Source organism: Ptychodera flava, chromosome 1 (assembly GCF_041260155.1).
Source record: "Ptychodera flava strain L36383 chromosome 1, AS_Pfla_20210202, whole genome shotgun sequence".
Lineage (NCBI taxonomy): Eukaryota > Metazoa > Hemichordata > Enteropneusta > Ptychoderidae > Ptychodera > Ptychodera flava.
In genome coordinates, this window is record NC_091928.1 from 55,094,739 (window position 1) to 55,112,280 (window position 17,542).

The window sequence follows — 17,542 nt, forward strand, 5'->3', positions numbered from 1 at the left end:
GAGGAAATTATACAGTTTATGGGTTTACTACAGACAGCTAACAAGACAGCTGAATTGTTATTCTCTCCAAATAGGAGGAAATTATACAGTTTATGGGTTTACTACAGACTGCTAACAAGACAGCTGAATTGTTATTCTCTAACATTTACTTTGTTTGTTCTAAGAGTTCTATAAACAACACGGATGATGGTTGTTGTAACCGATCACTTTGTTCAAAATACAAATTTCCAGCTTGTCTCTGTTTTTTCCTTGTAAGTGATTTTTCTAGAGGGTCATGTTAAGTAAATCTAATTTATGAGGCAATGCCTTTCTTAAAATAACAGAACCAAACTTTAATATTGAAAGGGAAAACAAAAGAGTCATTGTTCTCCCCATCTTTTCTCTCAACTTGAACCCTATCAATTATGTATTAAATATGCACCTGTAACCTAAAACTTCAGCTTCAGTTTGCATGTCAAGCTAATGCGACACACCCTTGACTTCAAAGTTTTCTCTTTGGCTTAAGAAAGTTTTTATATTACACGTTAGTATGTTGATGGTATGATGATGTAGTTTTAGAAAACAGGCAAATCTGACTGAATGGTCATTCAATGTGTGTTTACGATTGCAATTCTCATGAAAAGACAAACAAACAAACAAATAAATACTCACCCTTTTCCACTGTTTCAGAAGTGATAGTTTGTTCACCAAATTGAAGACTCTCTGCAATTTTCTTCTGCAGTTCAATATCAGATTGTGCATCAGATAACTCAGATAGTTTCATCTTCAGTTCAGTTATAACTTTGTCTTTTTCTTGGAGCTTAGTATGTAAATTTTCAATATTTTTGGGATCTAACCTTTCCAATTTAGCTTTAAGTGCATGAATATCACTTAATTGTGTAGAAACAGCTTTTTCAGCACTATGATTGAGCTGCAGGTATTCCTGGCACTGCTTTTCAAGTTGTGATTTTTCATGTACTGCTTCAGCCAATTGGATTTCCAGAATTTGCTTTTCTGTGCAAGCTTTGTCTAGTTGACTTTGTAAAGACTCAAGTTTGGATTCTGATATGCCTAGTTGACTTTGTAAAGACTCAATTTTGGATTCTGATATGCCTAGTTGACTTCGTAAAGACTGAACTTTAGACTCAGCTGATGCTAATCTGATGTCAGAATCTGTGAGTTGTTGTTTACTTGGTTTGATTGGCAGTGAACTTCTAGCCTGTGACTCTTGGGCTACCGTGATCGGCTTAATTGGTTCACCTTTTAGAGCAATGAGTTTTTCATCCACTTCTGTAACAAAATATTGTATAGTAATTGTTGCTGTAATTTAAGTTTTTAGTTAATTTGCTGAAAATTTCAGAAAACCTAGATATGCTTTGTCTCAAATTCATGACAACACATCCTGCACAAGAGAGACAGTATGCCATATAATGACAGTCAAGTGTTTTAAAGGTGATTTTATGATGCAATAATATTTGCAAATGCATAATGTATTCCTTAAGGACCTACCACTGATAAAATATTCATGACATATTTCATGCTATACTTTGTTGTGAATAATGTTTGATTACATATTAGTAAAGACCTACCAGTAACCCCAGGCTTTATCCTGGTACCCTAAAATACTCTACTTGTCACTTGAGCTGCTTAAATTATTTGGTAAAAGCTATTTAAGTTTTAACCTTCGTCAAGGTTTTTCCTCTGCAATATATTGAATATTAACTTACTTTGTTCCAGGTTGGTCTGGGATACTTGTTCAACAACTTTATCACTTGCTGTGACAACAACTTGATCACTTGCTTGGGGAGGTTCTTCATCCTAAAACACAAATCACATATATCAAAAAGGATGTTTATGCGAAATGTTCTCCACACTGATGTAACATCAGTTTGCTATGGCTTTCACATTTCCTATGAATCAATGTATGATTGTTGTCATGATAATCAGATAGCATATTGAAATCTATGATGGCCATGGTATACTGCTTTACATTGATGTGTGTCTTAAAAGATTCAAAAGTACCATAATATTTGCATTCACACATTCATACTGATAGTCAGTAGCATATACTGGGTCAAGATGTCATATACTGCACAAATATGTAAACAACATTTCCTGGACATTCTTCCAAACATATATATCTACATTTAATGCACTAGTTTCTCGACGTTCATTCTGATATGGGATGGCTTGAATAAAAAATCTTATTGTATTCCTCCAGCATTAACCCTTTGAACCCGGCTCGGACAGAAATGTCCGATGACATCATAGAGTACCAGGGGGTCAGGGTGCAAAGGGTTAATGGGTGATTATGGCTTTGCTATAATCATTGTTAACGTCTGGAGGGACACGGGGAGAAGGGTTTAGACCTGCTAAGCATGGGTCACCATGCGCCACTACTTCTACTGCTTGCTGGATGCACTGGACACGTAACCTTATCTACCAACCGCCTTCAAATTTACCGTTATCTAAACAACTTGCGTCACCCTTGCCACGTCATTATCCAGGCGCATATCAGTATGATCAAAGCCACAGATCGTCCATTTCAACTTCTGCCACGCTCAAGTTCACACCACAAAATTCACCATGCCAAAACCGAAGAAAAGCAGGGGCCGCGCACAGGCAGCCACCCGTACATCGGCGAGGGCGAAGAGACGCCCAGTGCACCTCGGCAAATACCTACTAACCCAGCCAGTACCGACGGAAACCACACCAATCAACCCTGCCAGCGGCGTGCCGACAACCGCCACAGCGGCAGCCGATCCAGCTATGTCAGACCACGTCGCCAAACTAATAGAAACCGGCATCGCAAGCGCCATTGCTTCAATCCGACGGGAACTACGGCAGCCAACTACCAACACTACAGCACCGGCGCCTATCCCAACGCCCAACCTGCAAGTCCAGCCAACTGATACAGTCGTTGGTGCACTATCACCTGCTTCACTCATCGCCGCCGGGCCGACGACGCTCGCCGCTCCGTCCAGCTCGGTGCTTTCTCAAGCCCACCCAAGTAATCATCTCGCTAATCGTAACAGATATCAACACGCCATTACAGCTGCCCCACCCGACTTGACCACCAGTGGTGGCGCTGCGCACATCCGGGACCACCCTACCGATGGCAGCGCACCTCATAACAACAACCTGGACAATATGGCTGCGCCCTACGCTCAACCCGCCCAGCCAGCTGGTCACAATGCTCCGCCATGGCGCCCACCACCTAGCGCCGGGCCAACGGGCAAATCTTCTGCAGCAATACCCCCAGCCGACCTGCTACTGCCATACGTCGATCAATCAACACTCAACGCCTTGGCTAACCTCGGTAAGTTCATCGAATTTGGTGACTTACACCCGGATGCCCTAGCTCCCAACTCAACCCAGGCTACCACGACACAAGTAGCTTTCGATCCAGACAACCGTGGCGTAGCCACATTCACAACCGAGGTGAAGCGGAAAACTATCGACGACTTTGACACCTGGTTACAGTGCTTCCTCGTCTTTTTCTCATATCGAACATTCTACTACCCACATTTGGCGATCCCCATGGCCACCTACCTTCGTTTCATCGCCTCCAAAGCTGCTGCCTACAAGCCGGAGGCCTGGCTCACGTACGACAAATTCTTCCGTCTGTACGCTGCCCGCTACCCAGACAGGGCCAACTGGAGCAAGCCAAACCCAGACCTCCATTTCCAGCACTTCCTCAACCAGCCACACCTCCTGTGCCCTTCCTGCTTTGCCTGTGGCCAACATGGTCATGTGAAGACCGACTGCCCAAACCTACGCAGCAGCGATACCAACCCATACTACTGGGAGAGCTCAGCGAACAAGAAACAGTACGACGAACCTCAGGTATGTCGATCTTTCAACCGAGGCTCATGCAAGACCCCCTGCCAATATCATTGAATATGGCAGGCTACACAAGTGCTTCGTGTGTAACGCGACCGACCATAATGCTTTACAACACCACCAAGGCATCGAACAAGAGACCCCCCAGCCCTGTCGAGGGAGCGACCAATCCACACAGTGACAATCGCGATGCTTCAGCCGACGACACCAATCAACCTCACTAAGAAGTTCCAGCTGCCCTGCACGACCACCCGCATAAACAATTCACAGCCAGCCTCATCCACGACCTCACCCATGGTGCAGACATCAGCTCCAGTGGAAACCAAACACCGCGCTACACCCGCAACGCCAGTCAGCAACGATCAACCCGGATACCGTCTCCACCGCGATAACAAAAGAACTGCACCTGGGCCACACAATTGGCCCATTCGCCGTGCCACCTCTGCCATGGGATGGCAAGAGAATGGAAAGAGATGTACCCAATATTAGTCGCCTGTTCAATTTGGGGACACGGCTTCCGCGGTGGTGCCGCCACAACCACCGCCGAAGCCGGCTTACCTGGTTGGCTCATAAAGACATTGGACCAATGGGGGAGTGACGCGTACCAGATCTACATCACGACACCATAGGAGACCCTCGACCTATTACCGAAGGTACTCGCAACTTGCCAACAATTTGACGTAGGACTCTGTTCTCGAAGGACAACGCCAATGATGTAATGGCGCTACATGAACTATAGAGACACGAAACGTTAGGAACAATGAACATATACTATGAGAAATCTCCCAATGGCTGCATGGTCACCAAGGGAGGGGGGGGGGCTGCTTTACTGCCGCACCGCAGTCATGCATGCCTGCGGTTTGGCCATAATTTGGGGGGTACTGTCATGGGTCTGCAGCGGGCGACTGGTAGCACGTTGCCCGATGCACGGTACCGATAACCCGGTACCGCCATCCAGGCCGCTATGACGCCTCGTTGCCCCCGCCATGGCAGTACGTGCATAACCCCGGATTTCGGCCAAACACTTGTCTCCGTGTCGTTCCTTTGCGTTAATGGGTGATTATGGCTTTGCTATAATCATTGTTAACGTCTGGAGGGACACGGGGAGAAGGGTTTAGACCTGCTAAGCATGGGTCACCATGCGCCACTACTTCTACTGCTTGCTGGATGCACTGGACACGTAACCTTATCTACCAACCGCCTTAAAATTTACCGTTATCTAAACAACTTGCGTCATCCTTGCCACGTCATTATCCAGGCGCATATCAGTATGATCAAAGCCACAGATCGTCCATTTCAACTTCTGCCACGCTCAAGTTCACACCACAAAATTCCCACCCACCCTCCACTAGAAAAAAAAAAAAGCCTCGCTGCAGGCTAGCAGTTCACAATAAAAGATACTGTATGTCTCTATATCGCTAACTTTACATAATAAAGTTCCAGGGGGGTACTGTCATGGGTCTGCAGCGGGCGACTGGTAGCACGTTGCCCGATGCACGGTACCGATAACCCGGTACCGCCATCCAGGCCGCTATGACGCCTCGTTGCCCCAGCCATGGCAGTACGTGCATAACCCCGGATTTCGGCCAAACACTTGTCTCCGTGTCGTTCCTTTGCGTTAAAGGTAGGATAATATTTGAGTAAGATATCGCAAGAATTGTTATTTTGATATCTCAGTCTAATTTACCCAAATTTTGAGTCATGGTATATTCACTTGTGGAGGATTTACAGCTGTATACATCAATTATAATCAACATGTATGCTTCTGGCGTTTTAAAATGGTTGTTCACATATATTGAGCACCAAAAATGGGAATACATTAGATTTCAACATTTAGCAAGTGTCATTGAATGAAAAGTTATGCCTTGTACCAAGTATCCTGAACAGTGATTATAAATGTACATGAGTACACAGCCATGACAGGCTGCATTCAGGTAGATCACTAAAAGTGACAGTTTTTGAACAGTGAAGGGCCTCATGTTCAAACAGTGCATTTCTTAAAATGCAGTTTCAAATGTCAACGAAACATGGACATATAATCATTATGTAATTTTTTCTAACTCTTTATCTTTTCCTGTTAGTGTTATCACAGACTCAGAGCTTATCGTTGCAGCTTCATTATATACCTTCTATACGGTACTTGTCTGGATTCCAGTTTAGCACTGCCAATAAACCCTCTCAACCAACAAGTGACACTGGCATACATGTACTTTACCAAGTGAAGTAATGTGCCTATCCTTGTTGTGCAGCCTAGTGTTTGGTCACATTAACCCTGAAGGGCTGGTGTGCAGCCTCCTGGAAGCTACTATCCAATTGAATGGCTTAATCTTACCATTATAATTTAATAATACAAATGGACTCCCTAAGTTGCTGTGAATAGTGACAATCAACCAATCAGATATAAGCTTCCCAGTACGCTGCACATCAGCAGACTCTGAAAGTGACTGATGCCCATGATATGTTTTCTCTTACCTTTGAATCCAAGTTACAGCAACCATCATCTTCTATTTCATCATGAAATGTAACTGGCTGTACTCCACCACCATCTCCTGAATGGAGAAAAAATGAATTGTTGTAACCCATAGCAAAGTCATGTCTGACATTTAACTTTGTAGGGTGTATACAATTAGGAAGAGACCAAAAGATTTGATTTTGGTCAAAGACATTTTTCAAATTTGGTGATGTGATGTAACCTTACCAGTTTATTAACTTTAATCACATGACAGTTCTCAAAATCAGACCAGGAAGTGTTTTCTGTATTTTAACAATTAAAATGCAAAAGGGGAGCTACATCTGGAATGACTTTAAGAAATAAAACTGTACATTGACAATGCAAAGACATGACTGTAACAAGTGACATTCAGCAGTCTCTTTTCAGCTGATGGCTAATTTCTATATTTCATCCTATCACTCTCAGTGAAGTAATACCGGTATATCAAATTATTTTTACAACAAATAGTTTTTTGAAACTTGATATAGACATTTCTAATAATAAAGTATCTTTTGATTGAATGCTGCAGTTTCATGTCAAATGATTGGTATTTAGCATATTTAAAAAACATTTTTCAAATCTTGCTTTTAACCTAGGCATGGCTGCACCAAATTTTGTAGATTTTTTTATCAATCATAAGGAGACAGAGAAATATTTCCAAGAAAATGAAAGTTAATTTATGGACAAATTTGTTCACAGCATATACTGAAACATATACTGAGCATGTTCTGTTCACATCTTATTCTTCGTGAAGTGCAACTTGATGTGGGCCATTTACACGCATGGCGTGTAATGTAACAGTATTTACTTGTTTGTTTCCCATACCGTAGATGATGGCAGTCCAAGTTCAAGGAACAAGTAATGTGTAGATGTTCATTCAGTGGCTATGTCAAAATAAATTATGGGATGCAGGCAGTTCAATTTTTTAAGTACATTGTACCTGTTATGTTTCATTTAAGTAGTCAGAAGTATGGAACTATAACTATTTTAGATGACCGGCAAATTTATCACTGATATATTCATGTCAGGTCTATGGTACAAGGTGTTTCATTACCATGAAAACATTGAAGAACAGCAAAAATACTATTCACCAAGGTTTTAGACTTGCATTTTCTGAGGTAAATGTCCCTTGTCATGTTCACAAGTCTTTTATTATCAAAAGTAGAATGCACCACTTATTGCGGCTCATTCTGAAGCTCTTGGTGTAGAAATTTTCAGTCTTTGTTTTTCAAGAAAAAAAAATTCATTTTTCCCCATTTCAATCCAAACTTTGATGTCAGCCATTTTGATATAGAAATATCAATAAATGTTGTGTAATTTGTGGTGCCAGTACCAAATTTTGCAATGAGACCTTTGAGTTTTATTCTCAGTTTGGCAAAGAATGGTTGAAAGTTTCATCGAGGTAACTTTGAGCAATAATATAAGAATTTCACTTTTAAGGTTCATAGAGTACTACCTTAAGGAGACGACTTTGCTCTGTGAGCTGTACGTGATTTATGATTAAATAAAAGACCACCTACATGTAGCTGTAATAAGGTTTACAAGCAATGACATAAAATATAATGAAAAAACTGGCGCATAATATTGCTGACAAACAGTGTGCTGTGCAATAATTTACATGAGTAAAATTCAGAATGAACTTACGGTTAATGAAGAAGCGTTCAATTTTTTCAAACCTCTCTGTGTCATATGCAGCTTTCAGCTGTAGTTTTAGTTCAACTTTGGCAGCTATCTCTCTCATTTCATCTGTTATCAGCAGTGGTTCAAGTGCTTTGGCCAGACTTCTAGATCTACAAGTCTGCTTTACTCTGTAGAGATAATATAGTGTGAAAATTTTCAGCGGGATCCCCAAACACCCTACTCCAACAGTTGTTGGAATCAGACCAACATTCTCCTTGCAGACTTTCTTGACTTCATTGCAACTGTCTTCATCTGCCAGCACAGCTTGCACACTGCGTTTCAGTTCTTGTTCACATTCTCCCCATGCAGCCTTCATTTCATTGTTTTTCCTTTCCTGCTGCTGTCTAATCTGTACAGAGGGGGCTTGGTCTTGTTCTTCAAGTTCTCTGAGACGTTTTTGGAGTATCTCTTCATTCAAGGCTACTTTAACCAAGAAATCTGAAGTAAAATAATAAAGACAGTGTAAATATTTATAATATATAGTCAGTTTCGAATGCATTACCTTGTTTTTCTTTACACATAAAAAAAAGGTGGATCTGTAAAAGAAATATCAAGTGAAATTTAATTAATTTAATTAATTTAATTAATTTGTGAATAACAATTATAGCTCTACATCAATCCTAAAGGACACCAAGAGAAAAATGGGAACACCAAAGAGAAAAATGATGAGATGATTTTGTTATAGGTTTAACAATCTTGTCTTTGCAAACAGGCTGTGTTTATCAAATACATATACCCTATTGTCAATGACTGTTAAGATACACACTAGTTAGAGTTCCAAACTTTTTGACATTTGATGCTGAACACAAACATATTTACGTTTGGCTGCCTCTTTTTTGCAACCGTCTTGATTTTCTTCTTGTACTGGTTCTTTTAACAAAGATGGAAATTTTTCAAAACAGCGAGTGATGGCTTCACAGTTTATTAATTTGAAAGCAGTTTTCACAGCCTTTGCCTTCTTGAAAGCCACAGATGTCTCTTCTAGATGTCGTGATATTTTCTCTGACAGTTTTTCCTCACCAATTCTGACAACACAGTCATCAACATGCATTTCCAAATATTTCACAACAAAGTAAGCTAGGTGAGAATCCTCATTGACTGAAGTAGGCAAACCAAAAGCCATCGCTTCCAAACCATAAAAGCTGTAATCCCAATAGCATGGTGAAGGAAGGCAGAGATGAGACTGTTGTAGAGATGTTAGTAGGGATTCAGTTGAGTGTCCAGGCTGGAGAGTGGGATATATGTATCTACTTTGTGTTGCATCAGCTAAAGACTTCTGCTCATTCTTTCCAGCTTGTTGAGAAACTCCCTGTATCTTCCACTCAGGGGAGCTCTTGTAAAGTGCTTTTCGTTTATTAGCTGCTGTACCAATTGAGACTGCAACATTCTTGCATCTTTCTATGGCCTCCTGTGTATCTATCTGACCACATGTAAGAATATGATGCTGTGTAATCTCCCCATCTTTTGGGTTTTCCTGCAGGAAACATTCATTTGGTCTAGGAAGAATCTCTTCATGTGGAATGACTGACAGGTCTTTACCATTGATTTTTGCTCTATATTTATTCTCGAAGTACCCATAAATCCAAGGTCCAATAGAAAACAGGATATCCGCTTCACTTGCCATCTTCAGCATCTTCCACTCAAATTTCAAAAGACCATACTCTTCAGCTTGTAAGCAGTTTCTTTCTGGCCGAGCATGATTGATGAGAACTAGCTTTGCTCCAGGAAAGAGTTTGGCTCTGATATTGGCTGCTGCAAGTCCTGTTTTTGGAGCATACCCAATTACATATTGGACATTTTCTAATTCCTGCAGGTCTGGATAGTAGATTTCATGATTCAGCAACCATTCTAACTTTGGAGGATCATCTGTGTCATCAGCTTTCTCATTCCTTTGTGCTGGAATCAAGGTAACACCACAGCTCTCAGCATCTATCTTCTGGGCATCACTGATTTTGACATCAAGTACAGTAGAGTAGGCTTTCAGATCTTCTCCTGCCTTGGCCTTCCTTTCACAGAAATCCTGGACAAGAGTTCTATGAAATCCTGTCAGACCAAGCCCGTCTTTATTCCAGGAATTTCCAACAAATAATGCTGCAGGTTTGGAACGTACCAGGCGACGTTTGGCTCGTTGGAAGAGACTTTCATGTATTGCTGATGCAGCATTGTGTGTCTTTGCAAACAATCCAACCACATGTGTGATACCTTCTAACTTGGCAAGTCCTGGATAGTAATTGTTGTGATTGAGAAGCCAATGGATTGCAGGTGGATCTTCATCTGGCTTAGACCATTTTGGCCTTCTTGCTGGCATCAATGTAACTCCATGTCTTGCTGCATCTTCCCTCTGTTCTTCACTCAGTTCAACATCAAGGAGAGTGCAGTAAATTGCTGACAACTCAGACTTCTTCAGTGTTTGTCCACAGAAATCTGTGATCATCTTCCAATTTGTTGGACCATATGAATTTCTCTTCCATGACGTTACAAAGAGTGCTGCAGATCCTTCCATTTGTACAGATTGCATTGTGAGTTTCTTTTCCTGAAATAAATTGAAAATTGACTGAATGCTTTACAATAAAGTGGTATTGAGTATCTCAATCAAAGTCATATATGCTGTCTATTAAAATAACATTTGGCCAATCAGCTTCAAAGTTCATGCAAGGAAAAAAGATCTTCAGAAAATATGTTGACATCATTGTTTGTAGAGTTGACAGTTCAGGAACAATGTTTTGATTTCATTTTAAAGTCAGTTGTTGTCCACACCTCAATTCATGGTAAACAAATGTAAACCATCTCACATTTCAGCACTAGTGCAGTTGATCTAATAATAATGCTACTGGTATATGTGCAGACACATTGCTTACAGAACATGTCTTATAGCTATTGCATAGCTTGGTCTTGGAAGCCATTTTTACACACCTATACGCTTTGCTAAGGTTGCAATTTTACAATGCAAACACGTTACAGGAAAGGCCAACATTTTACAAAAAATAAGTTAAACTTGTCAACGTTAACATTCTCGGCCACATTGAGTAAGTATCAATCCACTCAATTCATTGATCACGGTCCCTCTGGGGAGGGACCTTGCTTTGATGAATAGAGAAGATAAGGTAAATTACATGACTGCTAAACATGATAAACAATGAGACCTATGCAAACCTTATTTCATCTTCAGACAGTCGATATTTGTAGCATTTGTTTTAGAATTTACTCCTCAATTATGGTCATCAACCTATTGTCTGAAACTACTTGTCTGATAGGTTTGAAATGTGACTTTGCTAGAGATAGATGCAATAGGTCGGCCCAATTCACGTTATTTTGGACATTTTTCAAGAACAATTTCTCAATTTATTTTGCTTTCAAAAATATTTCTTCTCTGAAATTGCTTATCTGACATTACTTAACTGCTTCAAAAAATGTTAGATTAAGTGCAGATGATTTCTTTAAAATAAGTACAAATGATGATCAAATATGCCTGCATTTGAAGACAAAACCATTCATTTTTTTGAAGTCTATTTTTTTTGAAGTCTTCCATTGATGATTATAATTTGTGACTGAAATTACTAAAATTACTGATAACTTCAAATGCTCAGCCTTAGGAATATTCTGTGTGAATTATTGAAGACCAGAAAGAGAAAGCTAATTTTCATTGTTGTTTTTTCCAGAAACATCCCTCACAATTTATTAATCGCGTTCGCCATGTTATACTGGTATGTTTTCATGTCAATGACAGCCCTTGAACAGATCATGAACCATGGCATGGCTGAAACCTGGACTTAGGACTTTGTACTCACTTCAAGTGGTCAGCAAATCAAGCAGTAAATCTGACATGATTAGGTTAATACAAACTGCATAGTTGCATTTAAATGTATGGCATGTGTGTGAATTCAGAACTTTTCTATATAGGATTGTTCTGTTTGAATGCTTAGATCACATGATGTTTAACTTCAAGGAATGCATAAAGTCACATTTAGAAATTAGAAATTATATTACAGCTAGCTTACCAGCTCTGTAGCTTTGCAAAAAAATCCAAGGAAGAATATTTTATCTCTGGTCTAAGGGCCACAATAATGGAATGTTTTGTTGATTCTGAATTTTCACCAAGATTTATCTCTGTAAGATGTTTATTATCAGTCAAGTTGGATTTCTTGCTGCTTGTGACATATATGAATCACACAATCCCACATAAATTTGTAATTCACAATAATTTCAAGAAATTTATACTCAGCACACAACAAACAACTTGCCAGTATACTCACTAATATGCTTTTGTTCAAATTGAAATGTTATGAACTCTATTAATGCAAGCTGTACCGTAGGATATTAAAGTAGCAAAGTTTGTGACTGAGTACAATTGATTTCTGATGACAGATATTGACCGGTCCAGAAAGTTTTGCAAATATAAATGCCTACCAGAGTGAAAGGGGAAGGTCACATTTTTATGAATTCAGCTATGATGGATACAACCACACTGTAGGAAGAAGGGGTTAATGAATGTACCGGTAAGTCTGTTTGTTGCATGAAACTAAGTCCCCATTCCCACTTCTATTTTCCTCTTCTATTCTTGTATTTTCAGAAAGGTCATTTTAGGTCACACCGACCTTTGTAGTGAAGCTTTTGCCATAACTGTGAGAGGAAATTGCTAAAAATCCAAGGCATATTAGCCTTCATATTAACATTTTGATCATATTCTTTGAAAGAATAATTAAAATCATCATGATTGTAATGTAAGTGACATTGATGTGAGGGTAAAAACAGAGTATATTTGCCTTTCAAAGTTTTGAGTGTTTGGCTATCAGACTTATCAGAAATCATGATAATTAATCTGAGCACAAACTCTGAAATTGCAAGAAAAGAGTGTAACATACCTAAATCTCTGAATGTCACCACACAATGTCCTTAGATTCACACCTGTCAATTGATTTGAAATTAGTAACTCACAAGGAAGTTAAACTGCTCCCACAATTTTTCCGTACATGTACCAACAACAACCAGCCATAAAAGGTCATGTGATTTGGCATCAGGAATATATTACCTGGTAACCCAATGACATGCTGAGGACAAAGTTCATTTGTGTCACTCACTAGAGGGCGCTTTCATGATTTGTTACCAGCATGGCTGTTGATCCATTTGGTAATTTTCCTGCTGTTGTCTTTGGTGAAAATATAAAATGATCTTTTGACTTACATCTATAATGATCTTGTGTCAACATACATGTTAAGATCATTATAGCCTACCATAGTGAAATATCAATCCTTAATATCAATGCAATTTATGAATAGGTGTATATACTTACAACAAAAACTCTTCATTGTACATTGTACTATCATTGCCATTTGAAGTTATGCAGAAATGAAAACAAGAAAGACTACATTTTAAGTATCTGTTTATTTTCAATTATAGATTTACATATGCCTTCATATGATAATATCTCTAAATAATAGTATACAATTGTTTATTTCAATATTATATTAAGCCCTTGTGAATACAGCTCATTTATGTCCTTAAAGTTACTCACCAAGACTGACGGTACACAAACAATAAAATTATAATTTAATGGTACATTAAAGGGAGGTGGTCATTTGAACTCACAGGTTGGACTTACTTGTTTACAAACAATGTAATTTATGCACAATATCCATATGCATCTCATCAGGATAGCTGCAACATTTAAATTTTATGATCTTATTGTTAACCAACATGTTTTAATTTCCATCAACCACAAACATACCCCAGATACAGTGTTTTCATCAGTCGTAGGGGTCCCTGGCAACCCTTGAGCAGAGTTCCGATGACAACCGCCTCCGTTTAAGTAAACAATGAAATCTATGCATGTGTTTTCAGTAACTATATTTCACAGCCACATACCGGTACATCAAAAATTATTTCCAAAGGATTTCATAATATCAGAATATTGATATACACACTGTACACATGGCACATAAGGTATTACGATAACAAAGAATTTTTACATGTAAGGACCATTTTGGAATAGTTCTTGTTTTAAGGAAGCGACTCGGGTTCATTGACACGTATTTTCAATCCACATTTTCACATGAAAAGAGTGGCCACACACCCAACATATGGTACTTTTTTAATCTGCTCGGTCTTAGTTTTTCAAAAACTGTGCGCATATGGTTGTTTTTTTCAAAAAATTTTTTACTCAAAAAAAGTGAAAGTACAAATCTCCAATCGGCCTTGGTTATCTGTTTAGGGCAATCAACGGCTGGGTATACTGGGCAAAAAACCGTGTCCCAGATATTTGAAATTCGCTTTTGTTTTCGCACAATCTGTGAAGTCTCCCATTCTTGATAATTACCACAGTGTAACAACTGTGAGTATTTTCAACCATTTTCCTTAAGCCATTGAAGATTTCTAGCCAAAGTGTGAACTTTTGACCTCCAGCGTATTTAGGGCAAAGTTCACAACTCAAGCAGAACGCATCAATGGCTCACGAAAAACGGTTGAAAATACACATTGTCACAGTCAAGGTAGTAAACAAGAGTTACAACACATTATCAGTGACACTGATTGGTGTTGTAACAAACCACAAAGAAAGCCTACAGGTTGGCTCACAATGGTTCTAGTGGCGATGACCCAAACGAGATTGATATGTCATAGCACAGTAGTCGAGTTGTACAATATAATTATGAATTGTAATACAGAAAGTTAAGAGGCATGTTGAGTTGTGAAATCCAATTCAGAATAGAATGTTGAGTTGTAAAATTTAATTCAGTAAATTGGATTTTGAATTATCAAATTGATTTCAGAATAGAATGTTGAGTTGTCAAATTGAATTTAGAACAAAATTTATGTAAATTGAATTCAGAATAGGATGCTTATAGTAGTGAATTCAGTAAGTAGGATTTTGAGTTATCCAAGTGAATTAATTCAGAATACAATGTTGAGTTATAAAATTGAATTCAGTTCATAGGATTTTTAGTTTAAAATTGAATTCAGAATGGAATGTTGAGTTGTAAAATTGAATTCTATCCAGGATTTTGAGTTGTTAAATTGTATTCAAGTCAAAAAAACTCGGCAGGGTAGCAAGTAGGCTGGTGCTAATCCTTGCATTATGGCAGGATAGAATGAATATTTAAAGTTTTGCATCATTATTTGTGAAACATTCTTTTAAAAACACATAAAAACAACAGTGAATGGTCATAAATGTTGGCATATTTGTTCAAAGTGTAAAATTACTGTTTTTTTTACACTGAAGGGCATGAGTCACCAGGCAGTACCAGTTAATTAGTAGCATTCAACTGTATACACTTTAATACTTTGCTCAGTGTCAGATGAACTGTTTTTTGTTGAGTGACACACTGGCTAATATTGCAAAACTATATAGAATTTAGGAATTAAACCTGTCATGCTACATGTACCTTAGTATGTACATAACACAAATGTTCCAGCTGATCTGTCAATCATTGTCTACCTAGTTCACACAGTGTCCATCCATGCCTGTAATGTTGTGAATACATTTATGTGCCTCCTGCGATGTCTAAGATGTCATTCCCAAACTTTCTCTACCAATGTTGAAATATCTTAAAATTTTCTTTACATCACTCTCTATGATTGAAATCACCGTATTCTCTACTGATAATTACGATATGTAGTGTTGTCAGTTAGCAAGAACACTGTAGTCAGTGGTCCATCAAATTCAAACATTCAGCATGCACACTGATAACCAGATTAGTGAATGCTGCATGCAGCACTTTCAAAATGTCTATAAATAATATTGAACTCTACAAGACAATGTGATGTTCTAATGATTAGACTACAGACCGTCATGTAAATGTTGGATGCTTTGAAATTTTCTGATATGATAGCTTGCAAACATCACAATAACGTACCTTTCTACACTTTTTAACAGGGATGGGATGATGTGAGTTTTCATGGATCTGATCAGATTCCCACTCCAAACATTTGATGTCTGCTACAATGGAGTCATTACACAATTACAATGTACAGCCAATATGTACACCAACCAGGGCTGCTTCGATGACAGGCAGACATCCTATACATCTTGGTAAGTAAACTATAAAATTCTACACACAATTACAATGTACAGCCAATCTGTACACCAACCAGGGCTGCTTTGATGACAGGCAGACATCCTATACATCTTGGTAAGTAAGATTAGTCCTTTAGAATTGCATACAATTACTATGTACAGCCAATCTGTACACCAACCAGAGCTGCTTTAATGATTTTCAGACATCGTACAATGTAAACATCTTGGTAAGTCAAGTATGGTTTTGATGTAATCTAATCTTTACACTAACAAGAAATGACTAAACGATATATCGTCAGACTCTGTGTATCTTCAATGGTGAATTGTCGTATGATTCTGTATGAAGATGACCTCATTGTAATATTGGTCTTTTCTGTCTTGGTGAGTGAGACCCTTCATACTTGAAAAGTTTAGATGACTTCTTATATTTTAATTCACGACTGGCTTGCATTCTAGAAAATCATTTGTCAAGATTTGATGGGAATGAAAAATCTACGGGTAAAGCCTTGTAAATCCTGTTTGTCTTTAAAGTAATGATGTACTGATCATATAGCCTTTGCGTTTTACAGCACTCAGTAATATCTTGTAAAGCTTGTAGATACTGATATCCTGAATTGCCAAAACTTTTATGTTGTGGGATCAGCTCCAAGGAGAGACTGACATGTAGGCCCTATGTCTCAGAAATATTACCCTCAACCCTTTGAACCCGGCTCGGACATAAATGTCCGATGTCATAGAGTACCAGGGGGTCAGGGTGCAAAGGGTTAATCACGTCAGATAGTGTTACCAGTAAAATACCAATAAAATTGTTGTTTTTTGTTGAAAACAGGTTTACAGCATGATGTCATAATGGGAGCAATGCCATCTGGTTTGCCGCTCAATGAAACCATATTTCCACAATATTTTAAGAAATTAGGATACTCTACACACATGGTTGGCAAGGTAAGGCATTCATACCACAGCCATACCCTGGTACTGAGAAAACGATCCTTGTTTTAATTTCCCAGCAAATTGCACAGAATTGTGGGCCATCACCCAGACATTTAAACATAGTGTACTGTTGGTATTTAAACTACATGTCGCAGAGTAACTACACTAGCCCACAGAAGTAAACATTTTATCATCTACTGGTACGTTCATCTTTCTGGTATTTCAGTAACACATTCTCTCACTCCATCAATTAAACCATCTCAAGCCTGAAATCCCATACAGAGGTGAAGTTCAGTTAGATTACCAGAAAGTCCAGCCCAATGGGATAAATTCAATACTAAAATGCAAGCTGTCAAAGTAAAGTCCAGGTCAATATTTCTGTCAAGGCAGTCACAAAATCTCATCCTGACACAATGTCTGGTTTTCTGTCCACTCAGTGGCATCTGGGATTCTTTGCCTGGCAGTATACACCAACATTCCGTGGATTTGATTCCTTCTTTGGTTATTACAATGGAAAAGAAGATTACTACGATCACATGACTTTAGAGGTGAGAACTGACCAATCAGGAAACTTTGATAAAACGGAAACAATGCAGAACAACAAAACTACA

At 38.8% G+C, this 17,542-nt stretch overlaps 2 protein-coding genes across 8 annotated transcripts in view; one reads left to right on the plus strand and one right to left on the minus strand.

The window, feature by feature from the left end:
* LOC139141471 (arylsulfatase J-like) overlaps nt 1-17,542 on the plus strand; it is a 90,174-nt gene that overhangs the window by 58,501 nt on the left and 14,131 nt on the right. For 2 of the 6 annotated variants that reach the window (XM_070711095.1, XM_070711099.1), the window contains exons 1-3: nt 16,040-16,116; nt 16,831-16,943; nt 17,369-17,479. The exons of the other annotated variants lie outside the window; for them this stretch is intronic. The gene's annotated coding sequence lies outside the window, so the exon portion shown is untranslated. Of the gene's footprint in view, nt 1-16,039; nt 16,117-16,830; nt 16,944-17,368; nt 17,480-17,542 lie in introns of those variants that run through there. 6 annotated transcript variants of the gene reach the window in all.
* LOC139141229 (uncharacterized) overlaps nt 1-17,542 on the minus strand; it is a 135,131-nt gene that overhangs the window by 47,318 nt on the left and 70,271 nt on the right. Inside the window, exons 1-6 of one of the 2 annotated variants that reach the window (XM_070710865.1) lie at nt 12,856-13,002; nt 8,813-10,526; nt 7,958-8,431; nt 6,295-6,371; nt 1,707-1,797; nt 652-1,269 (exon numbers count right to left, since the gene is read on the minus strand). In XM_070710865.1, the coding sequence (XP_070566966.1) occupies nt 652-1,269; nt 1,707-1,797; nt 6,295-6,371; nt 7,958-8,431; nt 8,813-10,511 (2,959 nt within the window). In that variant the 5' untranslated portion in view covers nt 10,512-10,526; nt 12,856-13,002. Of the gene's footprint in view, nt 1-651; nt 1,270-1,706; nt 1,798-6,294; nt 6,372-7,957; nt 8,432-8,812; nt 10,527-12,855; nt 13,003-17,542 lie in introns of those variants that run through there. The other variant, XM_070710857.1, reaches the window with a different exon arrangement.